Below are 24,392 nucleotides of genomic sequence, written 5' to 3'. Positions count from 1 at the left end.
TGTGTGTGGCTATATGCACAAGCAAGCATGTGACAGGGAGTTTTGTAGCCAGTTAGAGAAATGTGGGGATTAACACACAAGCAGGCTTGAAGATTTTACTCAGCTATACTCTGCAGTACGGTTCATGTAATGTTTATATGTAATAAACTATGTAAATACTTTTTCAGTGACAAAGAGCAAGGTGAAACATGAAAAAAGCAGAGACCTTCAAAATTGCCTTCAAACTTGAACAGCCAAGACACACAATGAACCAGTTTAATGAGAGAAAATTATTTACCCTCATATTGCCAGTGTGATTCAACTTGCCTATGACAGATTTTTAGAGTCCTTGTGGTATAATTTAACCAGTGATACATCTGAAAGTAGAACAGTCTGCTCTGCTACCATGTTTCTCTATGACAATAATGAAGAGACAAACAATTATATGTGATTGTCTGTAAACATTGATCAATAAAAGCAATCATTTATAAGTCTACTAGGCTCCCTACAGAAACATTACCAGGACTTTTATGACATACAATTGTTAATAATCTCACATGGTGTGGTTGTAAGATAAAACATTTATTAAAGATGTGGACACCAGTTAATAACACATTTTAAAGACATAATATGTAACATTGTGTTTCATTTGGTCGCCTCATGTCATATCTACTTTACCCCCTCTAAGCCCGCAAACAAGCTTGCTAGCCATGAACAGTACTTGTGGTTATTTTATATATAAACGTTACGTAAATAAAGCTTTAAGACATTATTAAACATTATATCAGATAGATTTTCCCCAGCAATAGTGCTTGTACAAAAAATGTCCTCAAGGTCGGTCTTTAGTTATTGTTTGATTGAGAGAGCCTTGTGGCATAGATCACATACAGTGTGTTTATGACCTGGCACTATAAACATGGTGGCAAACAATGTTTTTAATAACCCTGGTAATGGTTCTACTAAAAGTATTCTACTGTTTTGCTATTGTTTCCAAAATGACAGCGTGAACTGGGGCCTTCCAAACCTGCCATAAATGCATTCTTTTCCCTCCATACAGGCACATCCACAGATGCTGACATACAGAATATATTCTCACACAACACATCATCCTCCTTGGCTCGCGATGGCCAGGAGGCATGGTAATTCAAATAGTGTGGCCCTAAATAGTGTTGCAATGATTTGAGACCCAGGGTGATGGGAAACCTGTTGCCTCAGGCAGTGTCTCTTCCGCTCCTCTATATGGTTGGACCATTTTATACTCTATGTGGCCATTTCTTCTCTCTTAACCACAGCTCCATGGTTTACAAGCTTTCTCACTTGCAGCGTTGTCTTTTTTGTTGTTGTTTTTTTTGTTCTTCATATGTGCAGCAAGTACATCACTTCACTTCCGTGGCCCCCAGCGCTTGAGTTGCTGCCATGACAGAGGTCTACATACTAAGCCTCCTAGTATTTTCTTCTTATTTGGGGAATTATTTAAATAAAAAAATAATTGCACATTCATTCACAGATGAAGCAGAATGACTCCTGAATTATTCAATCATCATAATGGGCTCAGAAAAGTGTTACCTGTGGCATTTGCCATAATGACAGCAGTGCCAATGACAGCAAATATTATTCCAGGAACCAAATTGAAATTCTTTTATGGTCCTACTGTGAGTTTTTGTCTGAACACGTCTCAAAATCTTCTCCTTGTAATTACTGTAATGCACTGACAGAATACTGGGTACGCTTTTCAAGTTTATTTGTTGGAGGGTAAAATGTTAATCTTTTCTCTCGTCTCTTTATTATATTCACATTTGTCTAAAGCACGAGTGGGCTGAATGATGGTGGCTTATTGTTGTTACATGACATTCAGCCCACTTCTCGCCAGACAACACATTGGGGGTAGACTAGCAGCTTCTTAATGACTAACTTGCATCAATTTGGTTAATGACGGTGGTGACTTTGAAGACTGTGAAGAAAGGTGACTCAACAATTTCACAACAAAAAGGCTGCTTTGCAATCAGAGGCACAGTTTGTTTTTCAGTAGTAAAGTGTGATATCAGAAACTAGCTCAGTCAATAGTTAATTGCTTTAAAATTTGTATGCCCCGACCATTTTGTGTCAGGGCCTTGAGCAGTTTAGAGCAGAATACCTCAAACCGTGAGCTGACATTGACAGACCTACCATATCTGCACACTGTTGTCGCACCTGTATCGACCACCTCTGGCACATTTTGACAATTTTTTAATTTTCCTTAATCACTAGCGACAAGTGTCACGATTAGGGATGCGTGTCAGTATTATCCATAGACCCCTGTGACATTCCATCTGTCTTGCTATATTGCAAGACATTGGAGTGAGATATCTGCCTCCTGCCTTGTGCGTGTGCGTGCGTGTGTGTGTGTGCGTATGCGTGTGCGTGTGCGGTCCTAATGAGCTGAGTGTCCTGACAGGCTTTTTCCTGGATGTGACTGTGGCTTAGCCTGTCAGTCCCTGCTGAGAGAAGCAACAGGAACTAGCTCAGCTCAGTGTGCCTGGCCTATCTTCATAAAGTATGTGTGCATAAATAGGTATAATGATATTGCTCCAGATTCAGTTTTAAAGGATTATTGTATAAGGCCGGAGATATACTTGCTTTTAACTAAGCGTTTGTGCACCCATGATGGGATGTCTCGTGCGTCCTTTATCTGTTGGTTGTGAACATCCCCAGAGATTAACGCTATGTGAGCGCATGGTTAAAAAGCAAGTATATCTCTGTCGTAAGCTGTAATGTATGTACACCCTACTAACTTGCCATGTCAGGCTTGTGTTGAGAAGTTAACTAATAATATGATATCCATGGCAATCTTAAGATAGCCAATTATCCAACTTATTGATGGAGACAGACTATAACTTGCAGTAGGTACTTGGGAATCACACTGGAACTGAAAGCAGGATGCCTGACTTGAAGTCATGCTTATGCTGAAAATCTGTCCAGTCTTTAAGCAACCAATGATAATGTAGGAAACAACACAGTACCAACAGAAAATGATGTTTTAAACAAAGAAATGGCTCATAGAATGAAAATAATTTTTTTAGGCTCATAAAAGAGGGCTTAAGGAGGGAATAACAGGTCTGTTTCCAGAAGGTAGTCTACAAGCATTAGTGTATCATATTGATTTTCTTTTTTGTTGCTAATTTTCAGCAGATGGAACATGAATTACTTTTCTTTAGATACATCTTAAGCATTTGTGGTACTTTGCCCTTTAGTGTAAATGACAGGTTTAACAGGATTCGCCATGGCAATTTCCCAAAAAGTTTCCACCTTCCTGTCTCTTCTACAGGACTGATGCCTTTAGCCATAGACAGCATTCGATTACTCTTAGAGATCTTGAAATCTCCAGGGGCCTCATTTATGACTCGTGCACACTGTAAGCCCTAAATAACATTAATGCACATCCCCTGGGTTGTAGTGTTGTATAAATATGATATTGGGTAAATCGATAAAAACCACAAGAAACTCATAATAATCATCATATTTGAATTTTTTTTATAACCTTTTAAAAGTAGTGCAACAATTAAAATGTAATTGCTCACTACTTTGTAGTGGTCCTGAGAGTTGAGGCCTTTCATGCTATTTTGACACTGAAGTGGTACTCTGCCCCCTGTCTGTGCCGCTGATGTTATTTTTTATTTTTTTGGTGGAGGTTGTCATCTCTTTTAGGTCACTTGAGCCCCCCCCCCCCCACACACACACATCCTTGTCTGTGAACACACATCAAAGGGTTCAAACCATTGACAGTAAAAAAAAAAAAAAACACTTATTAAGGAAAGACTCATTCCCACCAGTTTGTCTTTGAATCTAATTGCCCATCCCGAACCCTGTGTCTCTCTAAACATCTTTTTTTCCCCTTCCTCCCTCTCTTTCTGCCCTGTTTCTGTTTTCCAGGCTGTGTTTGATGTAGATAATACAAAAGGCCTGACTCTGATAGAAGTGTGGGAGGGGCTCACTCCTGAGGATATCAAGGCATGTACCGGCACAGATTTTGAAGTAAGTAACCTAACAGTTTGGCTACCAGTGCTATATATCATTTTCAAGTATCACAACAATGAGACATCTCTTTCCCCCTCATGATCTGTCTGGTGTCTTCTAGGTATCTCCCAACCTGACGGCCATGCAGCAGATCTAGAGGAGCTTGCAGTGGATCTGAGAAAAACTGGTGTGGGAAACAGCTGGTGATTTAGCAGCCTCAAATAAGCTTATAAAACACAAGTGGTTGTTTTAGTTCCCTGGTAATCAGCATGCAAATATCAGAAGGATTTAGTCCTCACTAATAATAACTGAATGGGACTCACAGGAGCTAACATGTATGGTTCTTTTTGGGGATCTGATGCAACATACAATTAGGGAACATTGCATTGTTGCCTATTACACCATTAAGTTATTAATTTTTACTAATGTTTGTGCAGCTATTTCCAAATGGATAATAATCCAAAATTGACATTAAAAGCTGGGAATATATGGTAATGATATATGATGTCTAAGAAGAAATGCAACTTTACTAGTACTATGAACAAAAATGATACAATAACTTGAATGTGAATCGTATGAACTGTATATCAATAAGTCACTGTAACAGGATAGAAAGACCTGAAATGTAATGAATTTAAAAAAGAAATGTGTACTCTAGGTCAGCTGATTCTTCATTCAGCACAGAAGGGAATATGTATGTAGTTGTTTAAACTCTTGCCACACAAAGTAAGGTAAAATGTCCTTGGATTATACATCCAATGTGAAATAGCTTTTTTGTTTTACTCTATTTGGAAAATGAGGCCTATGTTAAAAAATAAGGGTCTAACTAGGACATGTTTGTAATAATCCCCTCTGCCAGAAAGTCAAACTGTTTGTCTTTTTTCTCATATATGTCAGAGTTGGTCTTACCATACATTTCAGCCCATAAATGTTAAGCCTTAACATTTTTACTCAAACGTTTGCTGTCCCTTTGCCTTTGTATATAAAATAAAATTCAACCTTGTGTGCGGAGTGGAACAAGTGGAATGTCTTTTCTCTAAATTGCATAATTTCTGGATAAAAAGCATCTTTAAAAAGCAACAGTAGTTGGCTTGTGTGTTCAAATTATACATCATCATCATATCTCCTTAAATTACACTATGATTGGAAGCAAATGACTACTTTGAGAGTGATTGCTTCTGACACTCTACAGGTTAGAGCTTTCTATATATGGATGGTGCGCTTGCATTGACATTCTTGATGTGATTTCTCCACTTGAGTAGAGAGGGGCTGCCATTACCTGGGGGCTATTACATAACTGCAGAATTCAGCCGGTAGGTTTTTGGGTTCAAGAAGATCAACTGGATTTGATCATCAAGCAGAAAAATGGAAGAAAGTGACAGGGGCTGTTGCCGTCGGCTGTTGACGTTAATCCAGCACATCCCTTCATGAGTCAAACTGGAGTGGTACCCTATAAGCCTACATTTTAACCTATTTCTTATACTGGTACTGAAATGCAATGAAAAGGGAAACATGACCGGCTTTTAAAGGAACAAATGGGTTGGAACATGAGCAGTGCAATAACTAAATGTCTTTATCGTTACAAATTAAAAACATAAAACGTGAGTACCTGACTATTAGTGAGTTACACATGTAAGTGAACACGTAAGCCACCATTTCTCTGTATATGTGGCTCCATTTATAAGATTTATAAAAGTTTGAATCCTCTTGACTTCTGTTTTTTCACATCACTACTACTGAACAGTTTTTTACACTTTTTATTGTGATTGTGGGGCACAATTCTGGGTGTGATTTGTCCTGGTTATTCCATCATTATTATTCATTTATATCATTATTCCATACAGTATGGCTGTAGCATCCAATCAGGAACAAAGGCAATCAGTGATAGTGGTTAAACCACAGTCAATGTTCAGCCCTTCCTCTTATCTCACCTTTGAAATGGCTTCCGCTGGGAAGAAGGTCTGTATAATTTTCAGCCAAATATGGTGATGCATACCTTGATAAATATGCAGGGTTTTTTGTATATTCTCCATTGTGACCTACTTTGTTGAATGAGTCATTTAAACGTGGCCAGCCAGCTGATTGCCACCACAGTGAATATGTCAGTTATTCACCGTCACTGCCATATTTATTGCAGTGATAATGAGTCATTGCCATATGGCTCTCAGTCATCAAAGAGCATGACCTCAGACATGTTCCTAGGTCCACTGGGAATTAGAGTTCAACCACAGCATGTACAGCTGACAGTTTTTTCAGCCAGTACTTTACTCCTTTACAAAAAGTATGTAATGTGACATGCACACCTCATCCCTAATACTATAAAACCTCTCTCATTCTGAGGATACCGCCATGGTTGGCTAAAACGACTACTGCGCCTCAACACGCTGGTTTGTAGAATCATATCTGAAAGGGTTTTTCATTTTTTTTAGGGATTCAAATTCTCAAAATAGTCGAAGTGCACAACTACGTACTCTATGAAATAAGCTTGGTACATAGGTCTACCTACATTGTCCAAAAATAGTAGGTTTTTACACTGGTGGGTGTTCTGGCCGCCATGCTATAAACCTTTATGAGAAGGAGCATGGATTTGGGGTAGTCTCGTTATTTATTTATTTTTTTAAGAATACTGAAATTATTAACGAGGCTATATGTGGAATTATTTTTGTCAGTTTTGGTGACTAAAACTGCGTAATTTTAGAAAGCTTAACCACCGAATGTTACCATTTTTGGATCTATCCAACAAACCGCATTTTCATAATTGTGATACCCGCCGATGTGATCTGCTCAGGGGGGTGTGGGCTGGCTCTCGGTTGCGCTGGTGTGTGTCTGAGAAAGAGAGGGTGTGTGTGTGTGTGTGTGTGTGTAGAGAGAGAGAGAGAGAGAGAGAGAGAGAGAGAGAGAGATAGGGAGACAGAGAGAGAGCACTCCAGGTTGGCGCAGGCACCGGTACGGGAGAACGGAAAGAGTTGTGCACGGCGGCAGCATGGCTTCGTCTCACGGGAGAAGCGACATGCGGTTTGCAGACTGGATGTCAAGTTTACCGCAGAGCATGCACACCATTCCCCTCACCAACTTGGCTATTCCCGGTAGGTGTTTCTTCACGTTACCCCAATCCCCCTAATCCGGGAGTGTGTCCATGTCGTTTGATCCGCGCGCATTGCATAGCTATCCTGGTAGATGAGAAAGAACTAAATATAATAAGCTTTAGTTTTAAGGTTCGGAATATTTGACTGCTTTGCAAACTTTGATGTTTCGCTTTGCACCTTGTGCAGCTCCCACCAGCAAAAAATATGGCTTTAGTTTCATTGTACCTTTAATAGAACAAAGGGTAAGACCTGTTGCGCAACGTAAGAAGTGCCATGTAGCCTGTCTTCAACAGTTCACTGTCGTCCGCTGTCTGAAGGTTATACATCATTCCCAGATGATTTCTGGCTTCTCCATCTAATGTTCCAAACGGTGTGAATGCCTGAGGTAAAAAAAAAAAAAACTGTAAGAGCTGCTCCAAAGATTCAGAATAGACAGATGATACCATGCTGCTCAGTTCTGTGTAGGACTTTTGCGTTTGTACAGGGGTGGTGCCCATAGAGGAGAAGAGACAGGGAGTGGGATGGGTTCAGTCTGTGCACTCTGATGATCATGGCGCTTCCGATAGAAAATGAGCTGTTGGACCTTTAGCCAATCAGTGCGCAGGTCTCCTTAAACTCCATTCAAATTGGAAATGCTGGTTGTAAAGCCCACTACTGATCTGACTGATGGAATGGCTTATTAGCAGCCAGTTAATTCCATATCTGCTGCCTAGTGATTATCACACCTCCACACAAAGCGCTTTCATTCTTCATTTTCTTGCATTTCTAATCCTTTGTGCTCCCCCTCTTTCTCTGTCTCACTCTCCCTCTCTCTCCATCTCCCTCTTGTTGTTGAACTGTAGATACCTGATGTGTTTAGGGTTGGCAGGTGCAATGATGGCATGTTAGATGCAGATGGCTTTGAGTTTAGTGTCCATAGAGGCATGGCATATCACCAGCTCTAACCACTGCTCCCTAAGGATGCCAAAACAAATGCAATGTATCATGTATTTATTCAAATGCATCTGAAAGACAGAAAGACCATGGTATGTATTACCTCATGCTTGTCATTTGTGGAGTCACGTGACATGTGCTGCATTACACCACAGTTAAACCATGCCAAGGCAGCATGGGAAACATGCTCTGTCCCATTTAATTAGGTATCATTACTTCTTATTGGCCCTGCAGGCTGCAGCTCAGCTGCTCTCTGTTTATCCTCTATTTGGATACAGATCCTGTAAACATCCTACGATTCGGTGTCCCTTTTTGTGTTTGTTTGCACACATTTGGTGTAAGGTTTGTAAAGATAAATTTCATATTCCACAGGATTTTATGAGAGCTTATTTAGTAACAACCATGTGTTCTTATTGGGGTGTATGTCAAAAGTGTGTCTCATATTACATCCTTTTATCTCATCTTAGAACGCAGCATTACAAGGCTTTCAATGAGCAATAACACTGGGACAGAAGACAATAAACAAATGAGATAGCTGTTTTATTTCCTTTGTTTCACTTATTCTCATAGTTGGAAGAATATTATATTCTTCATCTTCGATTCCTGCTGTACAATTCTCAGCACCCACCCACTGTTCCCTGTAATTCAGTGAGGCTATTTATTTTACAGAAAAACAAAAAAAAGGAAGTTCACCAGCTGACAGTGTCAATGATCCAGGCTAAAGTGTTTTGGCAATTTGGAGTACTCTACCATGTGGGGATGATGTGATGGCATGGTGCTCTGCGGTTGCCAAAAAGCTCAAACAGTCCCCACTGTGTCTGTGTTGCCAGAATTGCACAGCTGTACTCATTAGTATACATAATCTTCTGTATGATTGGCAATTAATTTATTTTAGGGTTTCATGGTAACATAGAAGACTTAATTAATATCTGAATTTATCATGTTTAAATTTGTCATGTTCCATGTAATTGGTATATAGCTAATGCAGCCAAATAATAGGAAATACTGTATATGGCCACACACATTATAGTTTGTCAGACTAGCATACTGTAGGTATACAACAGCTGCTGCACGACAGATAGTACCTACTTACTAGTTTACCAGATCAATGACTTAGATCTACCTGGTCAATCTCTATGTGAAAACTGTTTAAAAACCACAATATACTCATGTATGTATACTCAACATGCAATCATGGATGATCACCTCTTCTGTAAACTGCCTTGGCTAGGATGATTAAATGCTTTGTCAGTTTATTTGTTTGTAACAAAGGTAGGCAATTAAAACAGATTCATTTTCATTCACATAGAGGTTAATAGAGCGAAAGGTTATTGCTTCACTCCATCATGTGGACCGAGGTGGTGGCAGTAATGGTGAAGTGCCAGCTAATCTATGCAAAGGAACCTCTGTGTATGCAGTATGTATGTAACATACAGGTGACTTTATCTGCAGGCAGACATTGAAAATCAGTCAAGTTAAGACATTTTATGTACAAAACGAACAAATGCTGACCAAAGTGATTTGCAAATAAGTGTAGAAACTGTAGACTATTACACTAAAAGTAAAAGTGTGAGCACAAAAGACCTGAGGTAACTCAGTCAATGGGAAAGGCTTAATCACCCCTGGATTTTTACTGGGAGTTGATTGGACAATTTAGTCAAAAGATCTAAGGGGTTTGAAAGTGGAAATATACAATGATGCCTATTCATGCGGTACTTTAAAAACAGATTAAAGAATCTTAAAATCAATTCTTCATCTAATTGAAAGTCAATGAAGGGAAGCCAGTCTGGGGCGAGGATGGTTTCTCTTCTTGAGGAGCGTTGCATGTTGCATGTTGCACAGGCTGCAGACAAGACAAGGCCAACTGACTGACTCCCACAGACAGAGAGTTACAGTAATCAATCGGCAAAGAGATAAAAGCACGTCTCCATATGCCTAAATAAGAGAAACTGTTTTCATTTATTTGGTGGAAGAAGCCGCCACTTCAGGACACAGCTGGTGTGAAGACTGTTTCTAAGCTAAAAAGCTATTTATTATTTGACAATGATGAGGAATAAAGTATTTTTTAAGGAGATGTAAAGTTGCATATTCCCAATGTAGCCAGTATAAAAAATGTTACCATTTCTAAAATGTTCTGATTTCTGAATTCTGTTCTCTAAAATGGATCTATGTGGTACACCACAAGGAGACAGGTGCAGAGGAATACAAAATGTTATCAATCCTATTCTTAACTGATCGATATTGTAGTCAAGGTGCTACTGCAAAGCCTGATCCTGAATAAGATTTGGACAATACAAGATAAAATAATTATACTTTAGGTCCAACTGAATAAAAATTGCATGATTTTCATAGTCCAAAGACACCAACAAATAATTTGTCACCCTGAGGAAAGCTGACTCACTGCTGTTGGGTTGTGACTATATGTACCAGAACCATAGATAAAAACAAAGAACTCAAAGAACAGTCAGATTTAGATATGTTTTTTTGATCAGATGGCAGCATGTAACATAACTACTGGCCAGTGAGTTGTTTATTTAGAGTTATAACAGAGTTATATAGTTGTTATGCTGTGACTCATGACACAGCATTGCAGCCAAGTGCATTGTGGTTGTGTCCGTTATTATATAAAAAATAGTACATATTTTCATGAGTAAAATCCTGCCAGTCCTCTGCGAAGCACCTTGTTTGTTAGATAAGAACATGGTCACCTTCAGACATGACTCAGCTCTCTGTGTTGGCCCCACATGCCGCTTTGGCCTATCAAGTCTACAAGTCAGATGAGCTGCACATGTTCTACTCAATAGCTAATTGGAGAAAGGGTGAGACAGGATGAAGAGAGTAAAGGAAGAGGAATTGGTACCAGATTAAAGATGGAGGTCATTAAAGGAAGAGAATGAGGGAAGGAGGGAGGGAGTAGTTACTGCTTTCCTTTCCCCAAGGTGATCAGTGGGGGACATGGTGGGCTGTTTTTCTGTGGCTATTGTTAGATCTGCTAGATGAATGCTGCAGACTGCCTGGCTGCATGTTCGACTGAATGAGGTGGTCAGCAAAGGTGTGCTGCCAGAGATACTGTGAATCTTTTTCTTTGTGGTTCTGTTACCATGAAACAAGCTTTACTTGAGGGAAGGGAATGGCTTTTACTACCATAGTAATTAAATTGGATTTTCAGGACTGTGGTATGGGCGTAGATGTCTGATTTAGAGCATATGCTGAGTGGCATGACTATGTATCTGTGTCCAGCACAGTAACTAAATATAGATTTAGATATCTAAAGGCTTATTTTTATTAATTAACTATGCTCTGGTAATAACAGGCCAACATATTTACATGCACTCTCTGAATAAGTGTTAGGTCCACATCTTTTCTTTCTGGCTTTTTAAATCTGCATTAATACATTTTTGGATGCTAGGGGGCAGCAAACACACAGCCCTGACATATTATTTCTTAAAAATGTATTATTTATATTTATATGTTCATCTCTTTCACAGTACATATAGTGATTTATTTCAATGTTAACTGTATTGCTCAATAAAGCTTTAAAACTAGTTTTTGAAATGGTTGGTAATAAACAGCACTGGAAGTAATGCATTATAATGTGAAGCTTTACTGCTTCCACTACTTTTGATGGGAACTAGTAATGTAACGAATTACAATTTCATATTAAATAGCATGGTTACAGTTACTGAAATTAAAATGGTCTCAGTTAATATGCACATCCATGTGGGTCGTCTTCTACTAAATCCTGTTTACTGCTTTACTTAAAGTTACTGCATGTAAGTAGCATTAACTAATAACTATTTTTTAGTTACTTGCCCTACACTGTAATAAAACAAATTTGAGACCGCAACAAATTTGAGTTTAAGGTTGCTGCTGTTAATAATATAATGATGAAAAAAATGTTTTGTGATTGGCCGAGATATAATTGGCACATTCCTACTGACTGGTAACTACTTTCAATATATACAGTAGGATAATTTTTTGATTTTGATTCAAAATTAGACTGTGGGTTGTATCTAGCTAAAAATTGATTCATTTGCTATTAAATTACATACAAAATTACATTTTGTTTGACTTCATTCAAAGCAGGCAAACGACTGGATGGGATAAGTGACTTTACCTCAGAAATACTACAATGACCACTTGCATGAGATTGCTCAAGGGAGCCACTGGCTGACGGTAACAACTTAAGGCTTAACCAGGGGTAAGAAATGAATAGCATACCTTAGACCAAGGGGAAAGGGTGAAGGCAATTGTATTAAGTCAAGATGTCCTTGCGGGCAAAATAAAAACAAATGTGTTACAGAAGAGGCATTTTCAGCCTTGCCGGCTCCCTTGGGGTCGAGGAAAAGGCCGGCTTCAGACTTATAGCTGTAAATCTGTCCATCAGTCCCTTGACTAGATCATTCTGCTGCCACTTAAGCCCCTGAACAAGGAGGATGAATGGTATCAGATGCCAGGATAAACACTGGTAGTGCAGCAAGATGTTTGAAGGGCAGGAAATCAGCCAGCTAAAAGCCATTGAAAAACAGAGGATGTGAAATTCAAAACAAACAAAGTAAGAGAAAATAGTTTGGTTGAGAGGAAAACAAAAGGAGACAATCATTCTAGAAAAATGAAGCAAATGGATGGTAAAGAGGTGGAAATGGTACAGCTATTTTCTGTAATGGATATGCCCCCGTGAGTCACCCTTATCTCTGTTTATCTCAACTTTAGTTTGACCAAAGTCATTTTGTTTGACCAGCCGCACATTCTGCCCATTTTCAGCTCATGACTTTAGACAGCTTCAGACAAATTGCTCAGTCTACACCAATACAAACTTTTACTGTTATTTGGATTTTATAATTGACAGCAAAGTGTAGAGATTCAGTTTAAAGAATGTTTTTTTTAAAAGAATAATATTCTCTGCATTAGTATATGGTATACCCACAATAAACCATCTCAATATATATGAGCAAAGTTTTCAATTTTGTAAGTTGCTTTAGTAAACCTTTTGTGAAAATATCTTAGAGAGGCAGAAATGGGTAGTCATGGATGCTCCACAGGGCGGCTTTTGCCTCACTACCGGCAGTTAATTGCGTTTCCAGCAGGAGGACATTTATCTTGATTCTGAAAGTCAAATAATTCAGGTTCATTGATAATGTAGGTGCTTTGTGCGCACTGCCACTCGAACAAGATGGAAAAATTGTAGCGAGGTAGGAGACAAAGCGAGATTGGAGAGAATTGAACAGGAGTTTGAAGACTAGAGGGCTGCATAAAGTAGATGGAAAGAGCAACAGTTGTAGAATTACTGTCAAATCATATAGAAAGACCCATACGGGGAGCATGTAGAGGAGAGAGAATGGGGAGTCTGGAGCTCATATTCATGTTTTAGTATCATTTAACTCATCTCCACTGTTACGTTACCTTTCCTTCTCTTTTTCTCCTCTCCTCTCCTCTCCTCTGCAACCGAAAATAGATCTTGAAAGAGACCATGGTGAGCTGTAATGATTTGTCATGAAAAAGGGCATAAACCACCAGTGGTCCTCTGAATGGTCTGCTCTCATTCAGTCAGAATGACTCAGTTAACACAGGTCAATTCTCTAAGGTAACAGTAATCATCCACCAGCACCACTACCACCGTCATCCTCGTCATCCTCGTCATCCTTGTCACCCTCATCACCATTACTTGAATTGCTATGTTATTATTGTCTCACCTGGTTTCAGCCTTTATCTGTATTTTTTGTGCTTTGGCTCTCTCTTTCCACTCTCTTCATTTCTTCTTCGCCCCAGTAGGACATCAGCTTCTTCATGTCTGTATCTGACATGTGATTATGTTGCTGATGTGAGGGAAGAAGAGTTCACAAAGTTCACATCCTGCACTTAAGAAAGTACAGCTCTGTTCGTCCGCTGTGACAGTCTAAAGCCATCAAGCATCATGAGAGTAGACAGTTTGGATACTGTCTACAGTAAGCGGGTCATTTCAAACAATGGACTGTGGCCCTTTTAATCAGTGCGATAAGATAGAACCAAAGCATAATATCCATGCAGGTCTTTACCAACAAATATATTTGTGATAGAGATGAAAAGGTTAGGTCACTGGGTGAGGCCACAACGGAAGCAGTAATATGGATTTCCTTTAGTAAGCTATGTGGTAACAGTGATTACTGTTTGATTACACACACACACACACCATATCTTTAGTCATTTATTTTAGATACCACATTTTTGTCTGATTTCTGGCAGTTAAACCTATTTTAACATCATATTCATGTCTAATGAATGTGGAGTTTTAGTTTCTGTACGCACAAATAAAAGCTGAATGACTCAATTCTGAGGCGCAATGTTGAGATCATATGTTAAAATATGTACGAGCATGCAAATTCGCTGTTTCCTCTCATTTCCAAATGTGTTGCCCTTGAGTCATGGCACAGCATTAAGGTGGAGCAAACTATTTCACGCTGTAAACAATAATTAATCATTGTTCAGCGCTCAGGTAGCCAAGCTTGATTGTGCTGGAATGTACTTTCCACCTCTCTGCAAAGCTTTCTCTCCATTTTTTTAAAAGATGTTCCGCACACTTGGCGTAATGTTTTGCCCTTCAGTCTCTGTTCTTCCTGTGAGATTGTTTCTCTCTGCAGTACAGCATAATCCACAGGCTTTTTGTCATACATATTTAAGGCAGTGCTAGTTAGGAATGCACAAATACGCTTTATTAATTTGCCTTAGGTGTCCAGCTTTGATTAAAACTTGTTAAGATATAGTCGGTTGCATGATCCTATGAGACTGTTGAATTTAATATATATGAGCTGCACTTCTTTTCCTAACATAACGTGACAATAAATATCTCAGGAATGTTCTACAGCTGAAACAATTAGTCCGTTTATTGAGTAATAATAAAAAACGAATTTGTCATGCAAAAAAAAAAAAAAACTAGTTTCAGCTTCAGCCATTGTTTTATGTGATCACCTTGGCCTTTGAAAAATTGCATTTTCACAGATTTCTGACATTCTATAGACCAAGCGATTAAATGATTAATGGACAAAATAACTGGTAGATTAGTGAAAGTAATTGTGTGACACAACCTTCAAAGCCAGAGATAAATCTTTCTCTATAGCAACAACAGAGCGAGCTGTTGCGACTGGTTAAGGTCATACTCTGTTACGCTGTGACCCTGGTGGTGCAGTTCAGCCTGTAGTGATGCTGTTTCCTGCCCTGCCCCAGGATTCAGCTGTCTACCCTGCTTATGGTCATTCTTTGGGCTGACTGCGAAGAACTGGCACTGGAGTATTAGCTGAAGGTCATTTCAGTCACTGTGTCTGCTTGTGTGCAGTGTGTGTGTGTGTGTGTGTGTGTGTGTGTGTGTGTGTGTGTGTGTGTGGAGGAGGGGAAGGGAAGGGAGGGGAGGGGGGATGTTTGTGTGAAAGAGTGAGGGAACGTGATGAAGAGACAAAAAGAGGATGAGAAATTGATTGTAGTGATGAGAGTAGGAGACCAGAATTACTGTCAGCCTGATTTGCATAACATGTGCATACACACATATATATACACACACACACACACACACACTCACACACACACACATTTTCTCACTCTCAAACAGACATGGAGTGACCATGGAGCCGTCAGCAAGGAATGCATTAATATATTGACAGACAATTGGTCCAACATTATTTTTACCGCCACTATTGGGACGATTGTAGAACTGTTTTTTTTAAAACAGCTCATAGACAGTCCTAACAGTTAAATAGGCCACATAGTAAAACTAGAATGAGCTTTTATTTATAGGGTTAGTTTAACCGAATGATAAAACATATGACTTTTTCACAAATAGCGGTAATAATCTATTCCGATATTTTATTTATTATCTACTGAGGTTTTAAAATATCTTATATCTGACATTTCGGCCGCCACTCTAAAACAATGGTGGGGAATGGAAATGTGTTTGTGATGCTCAAGGTGCTGAAAAATGACATTTCAGTTGATCAGAATAATCCGTACAACATCATATCAGGACTGCTTTCAACAGAAGTAATAAAATTATGATATTTTGATATTTTAGTGAGATGATAATGAGCAGAACTGTAGGCGGCCTAGAAATTTGACAGTAGGTCAACTTGTTCACAGCACGTACATCTCATTGAAAGCTCAATTTCAGCAACCCTGTCTGACAGAGGTCTATCCAGTTCTACTTGTAAAGCTTCAGTATGTGTCCTTTATATATTCAGTAGAGGGTGAAATAGCTGTCATCTAACTGAGATATATGTTGAGTCAAAGCCAGTAATTTTTCTTTTTCTTTCTTTGACTTTAATTTTTTGTCAAAAGCCCTGCAATATATTATCTGTCCTGTCCAAAATGCCTTTAAAAGTTTGGATTAAATTGATGACGAGATGTCTAGGATCTTATTTCCATTTAAAATAAAGTTGGTCTGAAATAAACTTAAATGAGAAAGTTACCAGCAGGAACTGAATTACCAGGGTGATCTTGTTCTGTTAAGATCCCCGAAACAGGAGTAGGGTCAAATATAACAATTATATTATATGAATATAATGAAATGGAATGAAGGATACTATTATCTACAAGAAAAATACACTACACATTTGTGAAAGTGTGAAAGAACTGTGAAAAAGAGAAATGAGCCTTTCTGAAGGGTTTAGAAAATATCCAAGGGTCTGAAATTGCATATTGAGTCACTGAGGAATAGACTAATTTAGCAGAATGAAGTCATTCTGACAGAAGCATCAGAACAGCATCAAGTTTAACCAAAGTCTCCACTTCACATCAACACCAGTAAAGATATACAGTGTCACAGAGTATGAACAAATAAAATGTACAATGTCTCAGTTAGGAGCATATGCTGTTTGTTGACCAGGTAACCTTCTACTTACAATTACATACAATACCTGCAACTAGGATACACTGGAACAAACAAAGGGAAGTGACTTGTGAAAGAAGATGGCCACACTCTTGCACTTCTGTCATGTCTATTCTCCAAAAGTAACTGCTGAGAAACCATTGTCGAACTGCTATTTCCAAGATCAACAGAGATATCAACTTAACACTTTTGAGCTTTACCGTATTGTACCAAAACGTAAAAAATAAGTGGGGCTGCACAGAATAGGTAGAAACCACCAACTGAGAATTGCATTTCAGGATTCACTATAAAAAAATCTATACTAAAAGCTATATAGGAAAAATATAATAATATCAGCAATGTTGTTCTCTGGGAGCTCTGTTTTGCTTTAGAAATGTGATGGATGAAAAATATCAGTGTACGTGTGCACAGACTTGCTTCTTTTCAAGTTGTCAGAGTTCATAACTTACAACCAAGGAAACTGTTATTCACACAGTCAGTGTTGTTGCCATGGCACCAGGCTGTTTTCCAGCACTGACCCCACTCTTGCAGCTGTGCCCCCACCCCACAGAAATAAAACCAGCAGCGGTCAATACCTGCTCATGTTTCTGTCTTCTCCAGGTTCCCATGATTCCTTCAGTTTCTACATTGACGAGGCGTCTCCAGTGGGCCCCGAGCAGCCGGAGACGGTGCAGAACTTTGTTTCTGTTTTTGGCACGGTAGCCAAGAAGCTAATGAGGAAGTGGTTAGCTACACAGACTATGAACTTCATCAGCCAACTGGAGGCTGGGATCCGCTTCTTTGACCTGCGCATCTCCACCAAACCCCGCGACCCCGACAACGAGCTGTTCTTCGCCCACGGGCTCTTCAGTGCCACGGTCAGCATAGAGTTGAGCTGGTTTTTGATGTGTTGAATATTTTGCAACGCTTGTGGTTGCTAAGTGATGTTTGTGCATTTCTGTGACTGTGTCGGCATATTTATGCGTGAGTGCAGACTGAGAGCTTAATCATACAAGGTCCTTCAGAGATTTTAAGTACATCACAGTTGTTTGTGTGCCTATGTTTCATATAATTATGTCATTACAAAAACTGTTAATACGTTTATTGTTCTTCTTTGTGTTTTTTAGGTGAGAGAAGGTCTAGAGCAGATCAGTAGTTTCCTGTCAGCTCACGCCAGAGAGGTCGTGTTCCTGGACTTCAACCATTTCTACGGTGTGCAGAACCTGCACCATGAAAAACTGGTGGCCATGTTAAAAGAGGTGTTTGGCGACAAACTCTGCCCAGTCGTCTTCGCTCAGGAGGTAAATTCAAATACACGTAACAGCGAGTAAGTTTTAGTTTTTTGTGTCTTAAAAAGGCTTTTGATAATTATTGTTTTCCCAGCCCTGCTCAACACTGATTTCTGTGTTTTGATCACTTGAGATGCAGAATGATGGTTATCACATCTCATCTCATTGTTATTTTTTTTTCACTCGGAGTATGCCCTTTTGCACAGAAGTAGTAGTAGTAGTAGTCAAGCCTTCACATGCTCAGATTTGTCCACATTCTGCTTTTCCCTGTCAGTTATTTTTTTCAACTTGACCCACCTCCACCCCTCTCTCCCTCCCCCCCTCCCTCCTCCCCCCACCATGAGGTGACAGATGTATGTGTAGAACCTGGAAGGAGGAACACCAATCATCTCATAAAACTCATCACACCTTTGCCAACTCCCACGCCAGCATCACCACTCTAACATTGTACTTTCCTGTCAGGTGCTGCTGCTGAGTGAGGATGTGTAGAAAGTGTTGAGAAGAGGAAAAGGCCAATAGTGACTAGTGGATCCCTGGGAAATAATGAATTCTCCTCAGTGGTGTAGGGGCATCAAGGGTAGTGTTTAAATTTAGAGTAGACAAATGACTGGTGTTCTTTCCTCTACAGGTATTACATTCACTCCTCTCCCCTTTTCTTCCCTTTCCTCCATTCCTTTATCTATGAGTACATACATCTATTCCCTTGTCACCCCTTCACCTCACTGTTGCTCTCCTATACAAACTTAATCCACCGCACAACTCTTTTGCAGCCGTTATTTGGTTTGTTTGTACAGCTGGAAGGTCATCTTCACAAAATAAATCACCTCATGAGGGAGAACCAAAAAACAATGGGTCTGTATTATAACCACAACCCTGTACACCATCTAGCTTATAATCAACTGACAGGGAATATTGATTTTCTGTTGTTCTTGTTTCTAGCCAAATTAATTTACCTACAATCTTCCACACAAATATTTCAGCAGAAATGTAACCATAGAAACACATGTTGCTGTACGCTGTAACAGAACTGCAACTGTGTGAAAATTTGCCCCTTGGTAGCCTTTACCAAAAAACTACTGTTTTTGACTAAATAACAGAAACTACATATAGAACTGCACAAAATTATCAAAAAAATTAACAAAAATCTATTATTTCCTAGGAATTTAATTTCTGGCAGTTAGTCTTCTGTCTTTGTAATTCTGTGAAATTGTTTTACATCTTAAATAGCCTGTAGTGACTTTAAAAATACAAATAAATTATATTTTGTGCTCTTTCAGTTCTCAAGCCCTTTTCTTAAGAAGCAATACGCTATGATTAGACAGTGGTTGTTTATGTGTCAAATCTGTCTGCCTTTAGAAATAACCTACCTGACCATTTCTATGGTCAATCAGACCTGAGTATTGAACAAAGCGGCTTAATAATCAGAGTGATGCATTACATCGGGCAATTATATCCACTTATTTCTATTTTTTTTCCATTTAAGTACACATAAAGCTTGACAGAAAGGGAGCTTTTATATTTACTATTCAACACCCATCATCTTTTTTTCTCCCTTATAACCTCCTGCTCCCCTGAACACTTGTCTCCCTCTACCCCCAGGTGACTCTGCAGTATCTGTGGGAGAAAGAGTACCAGGTGCTTGTCTTCTACCACCACCCAATGGCCCTGGAGGTGCCCTTCCTGTGGCCAGGCCAGATGATGCCCTCTCCCTGGGCCAACACCACAGACCCAGAGAAGCTTGTTCAGTTTCTCCAGGCGTCTGTCACTGACCGCAGGTCTGCATTTTATTCTTTTTTTATTGTGGTCACTCTAGGTTCTTAATACACAAGGCTGAATGGACAAAATCTCTGTACTTCGGTATCTCATCTTCCCAATTGATGGTTTTATTGCCTTAGTTCATTGTCGATCTATCATTTCTTGTGTTGTATGTTTTATAGCATTACAAACGTCCAAAAGTACAACCATGGTGGGTCATTCTAGTAGGATTTTGATTCATTGTCATAATGCTCATACTGACAAACAATTGTATTGTTTTTATAAGCCAACTAAGAGGATGGGAAGTGGGGTGAAATGCACAAGTTATCACAATCACAAAATTGCACGAACTTGCAAAACGTAAAGTAAAACATTTTTACCCAGTAAAAGTCATACAGACATTTAAAGGAAACTGCTGACAGTTATAGGAAAAATGTTCTTCAATACCTGACATAAATTTGCATGTAAAATGTTTGTGTCTTCTGACAGAATAAGTGTCTTTGTTTCTTGTGTGGGCACTTAAAATAATGAATTCCAAAGTAAAGTTTATTTATCTATCTGCAGCAGATGTCATAGGGTGCTTTACATAAACAGTGCAAAAAAAGAAAAGCAAAATACAGCAAAATAAATTCTTGATGTGTCACCTGCAGGAGGAAGGGGACCTTCTTTGTCTCCCAGGTGGTTCTGACACCGAAGGCCAGCACTGTGATGAAGGGTGTGGCCAGCGGACTGAGAGAGACAATCACAGAAAGGTGTGTACGCCTGTTTATGTTTATGCAAGTTATTTAGTGACTTTTTTGTTCATGTTGAACATGGTGGTGCACTATTATTCATCATATACACTGGCTCTGTGGGACCAACATTAAAGCAACACCTCAGACACCAGAGGCCACAGAAATTACATGATTTACCCATTATAACTCACAACAAGAAATCATGGGCACGTGCATGCATACGTAAACACATAAGCAGTCATATGTGAGTCATCGTGGCATTTTATAACTAAATCCAGTTGGTTTCTACAGGTACCCCCAGGCGTTTGACACTGACCTCATTCAATTTTTTTTTTTAACAGCTGCCACAAACTTGAGGCGATGCTTCTCATCCTTCTCCTCCCTCTTTTTATATCTCCCCTTCTCAGCTCTGGTTCAGGATTCTTTTTTTTTTCCTAATTTACCCTCAGCTTTGTCTGTACTTCACTCCCTCTTAATGTCACCAATTTGTTAAAAGCCTCAGCAGCAAAACCACCAATTTTCCTTGCATGAATTATTCATTTGATAACTCCACTATCAGCCATTCTCACCAGGCGTTTGGTGACTTTGATGTAGGCATCCTTCAAAATTCCGTCCATTCGTTTTGCCACACAGACTCTGCCTGTGTAGGACTCGACAGAACAAGAAAGCCAGCATGAGGGGGAGACGACATGTAGAATATTGTCATGCAGAAAGCTGGGCAAGGCATCTGTAGTAGTAACACCCTCCTCTGGTGCATGGTTTGCATGAACATGTCCAGCAAGTGTTCAGAGTGTCATCCTCACAGCCGGTGTCTGGCTTGCAGACATGCCATGCTGCGTCACAGAGATCTTTTATCACAGCGTGCCCCTCTCTGTGTGTTAAACCAGCCAACCATGAATCATCCCTTCTTCTATCTCTCCCTGTATCTTCTGTATACGCCTCCCCTCTCCCCTTGCTCTTTCCCCTGACGCATGTCTGTATGTGTTTTTGTGTGTCCTCCCAGGGCCTTACCGGGCATGATGCAGTGGATTAGATCGCAGAGACCCGGGGAGAGCGGCATCAACATTATCACAGCTGACTTTGTGGAGCTAGGAGAATTCATCAGCGCCGTCATCACCCTCAACTATCACCTGGATGACGAAGAAGATGACGCCACCTGAGAGCCCGCAGGGAGACGTCGGGGAGCACAGTCACGACCGTCAGTGGTTTGGTCTGTGCTCTCACTCTTTTCTCTTCGGCATTTTTTTCAGAAGGGGAGCTGCACTGCTCCTTTCACTTTATTTAGGGCTATAGTGAATATGCGAGATCAAATGGCAAAAAAAAGGGGTTGAGGGAAGAGAAGTTGGGATTAGGAGAAACAACACTAGTGTTGGGTTGGAGCACGAAGAGAATGAGGTTTTGTTTGTTTCCTGAATGGGAATCAAAATAGTTTTTTTTTCCAAGTGAGATGTTAATTTCCTTTTCCTCGTGTGCTGTAAAAATGCTTTTTCCACTGATCAAATGCACTGTTTTCTGTCTCGCCACTTTGCCAAGGGTAGATTTCCTCAGAGCATATCAACTTTAAGCTAAATGTATCAGTACATCATTTTAATCGTATTCTAGTGACGGTGAATTTTTTTTGTCAGAGGTTGTTTTTGAAATAAGTCTGTGTAACTTAAACCACTCAATTTTGTAGGCCAGTGTAAGTAGCTAGCAGTTGTTTGTCTTGTTTGAAAGCCTTTTTTTTTTTTTTTTTAACAATATGCATCCCTGATCAGATCACTGCGGGTGTTTCAAGCAGCTTGAATGCATTTGATGTGTTTAAAAAGTGTTATTACGTGTTTACTCAATACATAGACAAGAAATTAACCATTTCCCATTTGTTTCTTCAGCAGTATTCTCTCAAGGGATGTTTTTTTCTTCCAGTAATAGTCTCTACTGAAGTCAGCCTGCAGCCTAGACATTGATCAGACACCACTGCACATTGCATTGGTAAATCATTGATTCATTCATTCAAAACCATAGAGAAATAGAGAGCAAGAGTGCAGCTTGGCCAGCCAAGAAAATGCCACGTGTACTTTATCTTTGGTGCATCTAAACAAAACAACAATTTTTCACATTGTCAATGTGTTTAAAATCAACTGTCACTGCAAGGTATCTTACAAAAAATGTAGTTTGTTAAGGACAGCTAGAACTGCCATCAATGATACTAGTAATTTTTAATGGTTAGACATCCAGTGTGACAAATGTATTAGGTTTTATGGTGGGTGCAGAGTCGTGATGAGCCAAGTATAAAAATACAGTACATCTGGATACAAGAGTGTGTCCAGTCTGCTGAATGCTTTGCCCCTGTGCGTCCATCTTTACTTACTGCTGTAGTGCAGTATATATGAGTCATCATCATGAGATGTATCATGGTGTTGTGTCCCATTTTATTTCAAGTCAGAAAAGGGTAGACATCATAATTAGGATTCAGGAGGTCTTGATGTGACAGCAGTGCTTTGACACTTGGAAAATACTTCAATAAATGTTTATTAAGATCTAGCTGTAGCTCTTTGGTGTCTACTTTATTAGGTGTTTCATGTTTCTGAATGTTTCTGAATCTCCAGAGTTCTCCTATATCAGTACTGGTGCAATACATTTAATGCACTTTCATTTTTCATTTATGTTTAATGCATTTCTTTGTATACCCTGCAATGTTTTATTTAAGATGGAAAAGTACTTTGAAATGGCACCCAGAAAGGTAATAGAAATATTTTTATTGGAAGGTTTTACGCATTATGCATGAAAAAAAAATACTAGTCAAACATCCACACACCTTATGATCAGTGTGGCGTTTTCTGCAGAGAATGTATTCTGTAAGGACATTGTTGTCTAGTTTGGTAATGTAAAACCAAAACAGGAAACTCAACTCTTTGGATTTGTGAATGTATGCGTCTTGTGAGTAACTGTGCCATTTCTAAGTCTCATGTGATTGAGTGACTGAGTATCAGCTAGAAAGTCATTTTTGTATTGTATGCTTCAATGTGGAAATGAGTTAAAGTTTTAGAGTTCAAACAGTACTTCTTTCACTTCAGTGTAGTTTCATGTTAAAATGTTTTATATTGTGGGAAGTTTGTACATACTGTAATTGCAAATAGTATACTGCCGATGAATTGTAAATTATTTAAATCATTGCAAAGAGTCATTGATAATCATTTCTTAACTTATACCTTGACTGGGCTATCATACAGCTTCTTGTTTTTCATATTTTCAGTTTTGTGCGTGAACCAAAAGGTTCTACATATACCTTTTGTTGTACATCAACGAGGTGTATTAGGTCTGTGCATCTCTTCAGTTATTTTCTGCGTATTGTTCTTAAGAGCATGGGTGCATCTCAGCTGGAAGTGTTTTTACCCTTTAAGACAAATCCACTAATTCATTCATTTTTTTAAATGTGCACCGCTACTGCCCCATACAGATTAAGAATGAAACCACACAAATGAGCAGACTTGAAGAGGCTTGCAAACTGTGTTGTAAGGACATTTGTGTCTCCCCTGGTCCAAACTGTTGTCATTGCCTTTATGTTCTGGTGTGAAAAGAGTCCTTTGCTGTTGTAAAACTCAAAAACTTTTGTTCAAATGAAAGTGACTCTGTTCTAAGTGGAAAATGGCCAATCAAATAAAGCTTCTATGCCTAATGAGTGACTAAGTGATGTATCATTTCATGACCAGTTTCTTGTTGAGTGCCAGTTGGTTGGTTAGTTGCTTAATTGAAAAAAAAAAAATGTTAAAGCCATTATAATTAAACTGTAATTTAATTAAATCACCAAATG

The 24,392-nt window shown here is 39.2% G+C and overlaps 2 protein-coding genes across 2 annotated transcripts in view; both read left to right on the top strand.

The window, feature by feature from the left end:
* Nucleotides 1-4,992, top strand: part of oxct1a (3-oxoacid CoA transferase 1a) — a 47,774-nt gene extending 42,782 nt beyond the window's left edge. Inside the window, exons 16-17 of the mRNA XM_051422556.1 lie at nucleotides 3,889-3,990; nucleotides 4,094-4,992. Coding sequence (XP_051278516.1) covers nucleotides 3,889-3,990; nucleotides 4,094-4,129 — 138 coding nt within the window. The 3' untranslated portion in view covers nucleotides 4,130-4,992. The remainder of the gene's footprint in view (nucleotides 1-3,888; nucleotides 3,991-4,093) is intronic.
* Nucleotides 4,993-6,840: 1,848 nt separating this feature from the next.
* Nucleotides 6,841-24,257, top strand: plcxd3 (phosphatidylinositol-specific phospholipase C, X domain containing 3). Its single transcript, XM_051422567.1, has 6 exons — nucleotides 6,841-7,058; nucleotides 17,443-17,699; nucleotides 17,949-18,122; nucleotides 19,710-19,885; nucleotides 20,516-20,617; nucleotides 21,603-24,257. Exons 1-6 carry the CDS (start codon nucleotides 6,956-6,958, stop codon nucleotides 21,757-21,759), a joined length of 969 nt encoding a protein of 322 aa, XP_051278527.1. The 5' UTR covers nucleotides 6,841-6,955; the 3' UTR covers nucleotides 21,760-24,257.
* The last annotated feature ends 135 nt before the right edge of the window (nucleotides 24,258-24,392 follow it).

This window comes from Dicentrarchus labrax, unplaced genomic scaffold (assembly GCF_905237075.1).
Source record: "Dicentrarchus labrax unplaced genomic scaffold, dlabrax2021, whole genome shotgun sequence".
NCBI lineage: Eukaryota > Metazoa > Chordata > Actinopteri > Moronidae > Dicentrarchus > Dicentrarchus labrax.
The sequence above is the reverse complement of the archived record's forward strand: the minus strand, read 5'-3'. Positions and strand labels throughout refer to the sequence as shown.

Coding starts and splice junctions, on each gene's coding strand:
- plcxd3 (XM_051422567.1), top strand. CDS start 6,956: ATGGCTTCGTCTCACGGGAGAAGCGACATGCGGTTTGCAGACTGGATG. Junction 17,700..17,948: donor ACGGGCTCTTCAGTGCCACG/GTCAGCATAGAG, acceptor TGTGTTTTTTAG/GTGAGAGAAGGTCTAGAGCA. Junction 18,123..19,709: donor CAGTCGTCTTCGCTCAGGAG/GTAAATTCAAAT, acceptor CTCTACCCCCAG/GTGACTCTGCAGTATCTGTG.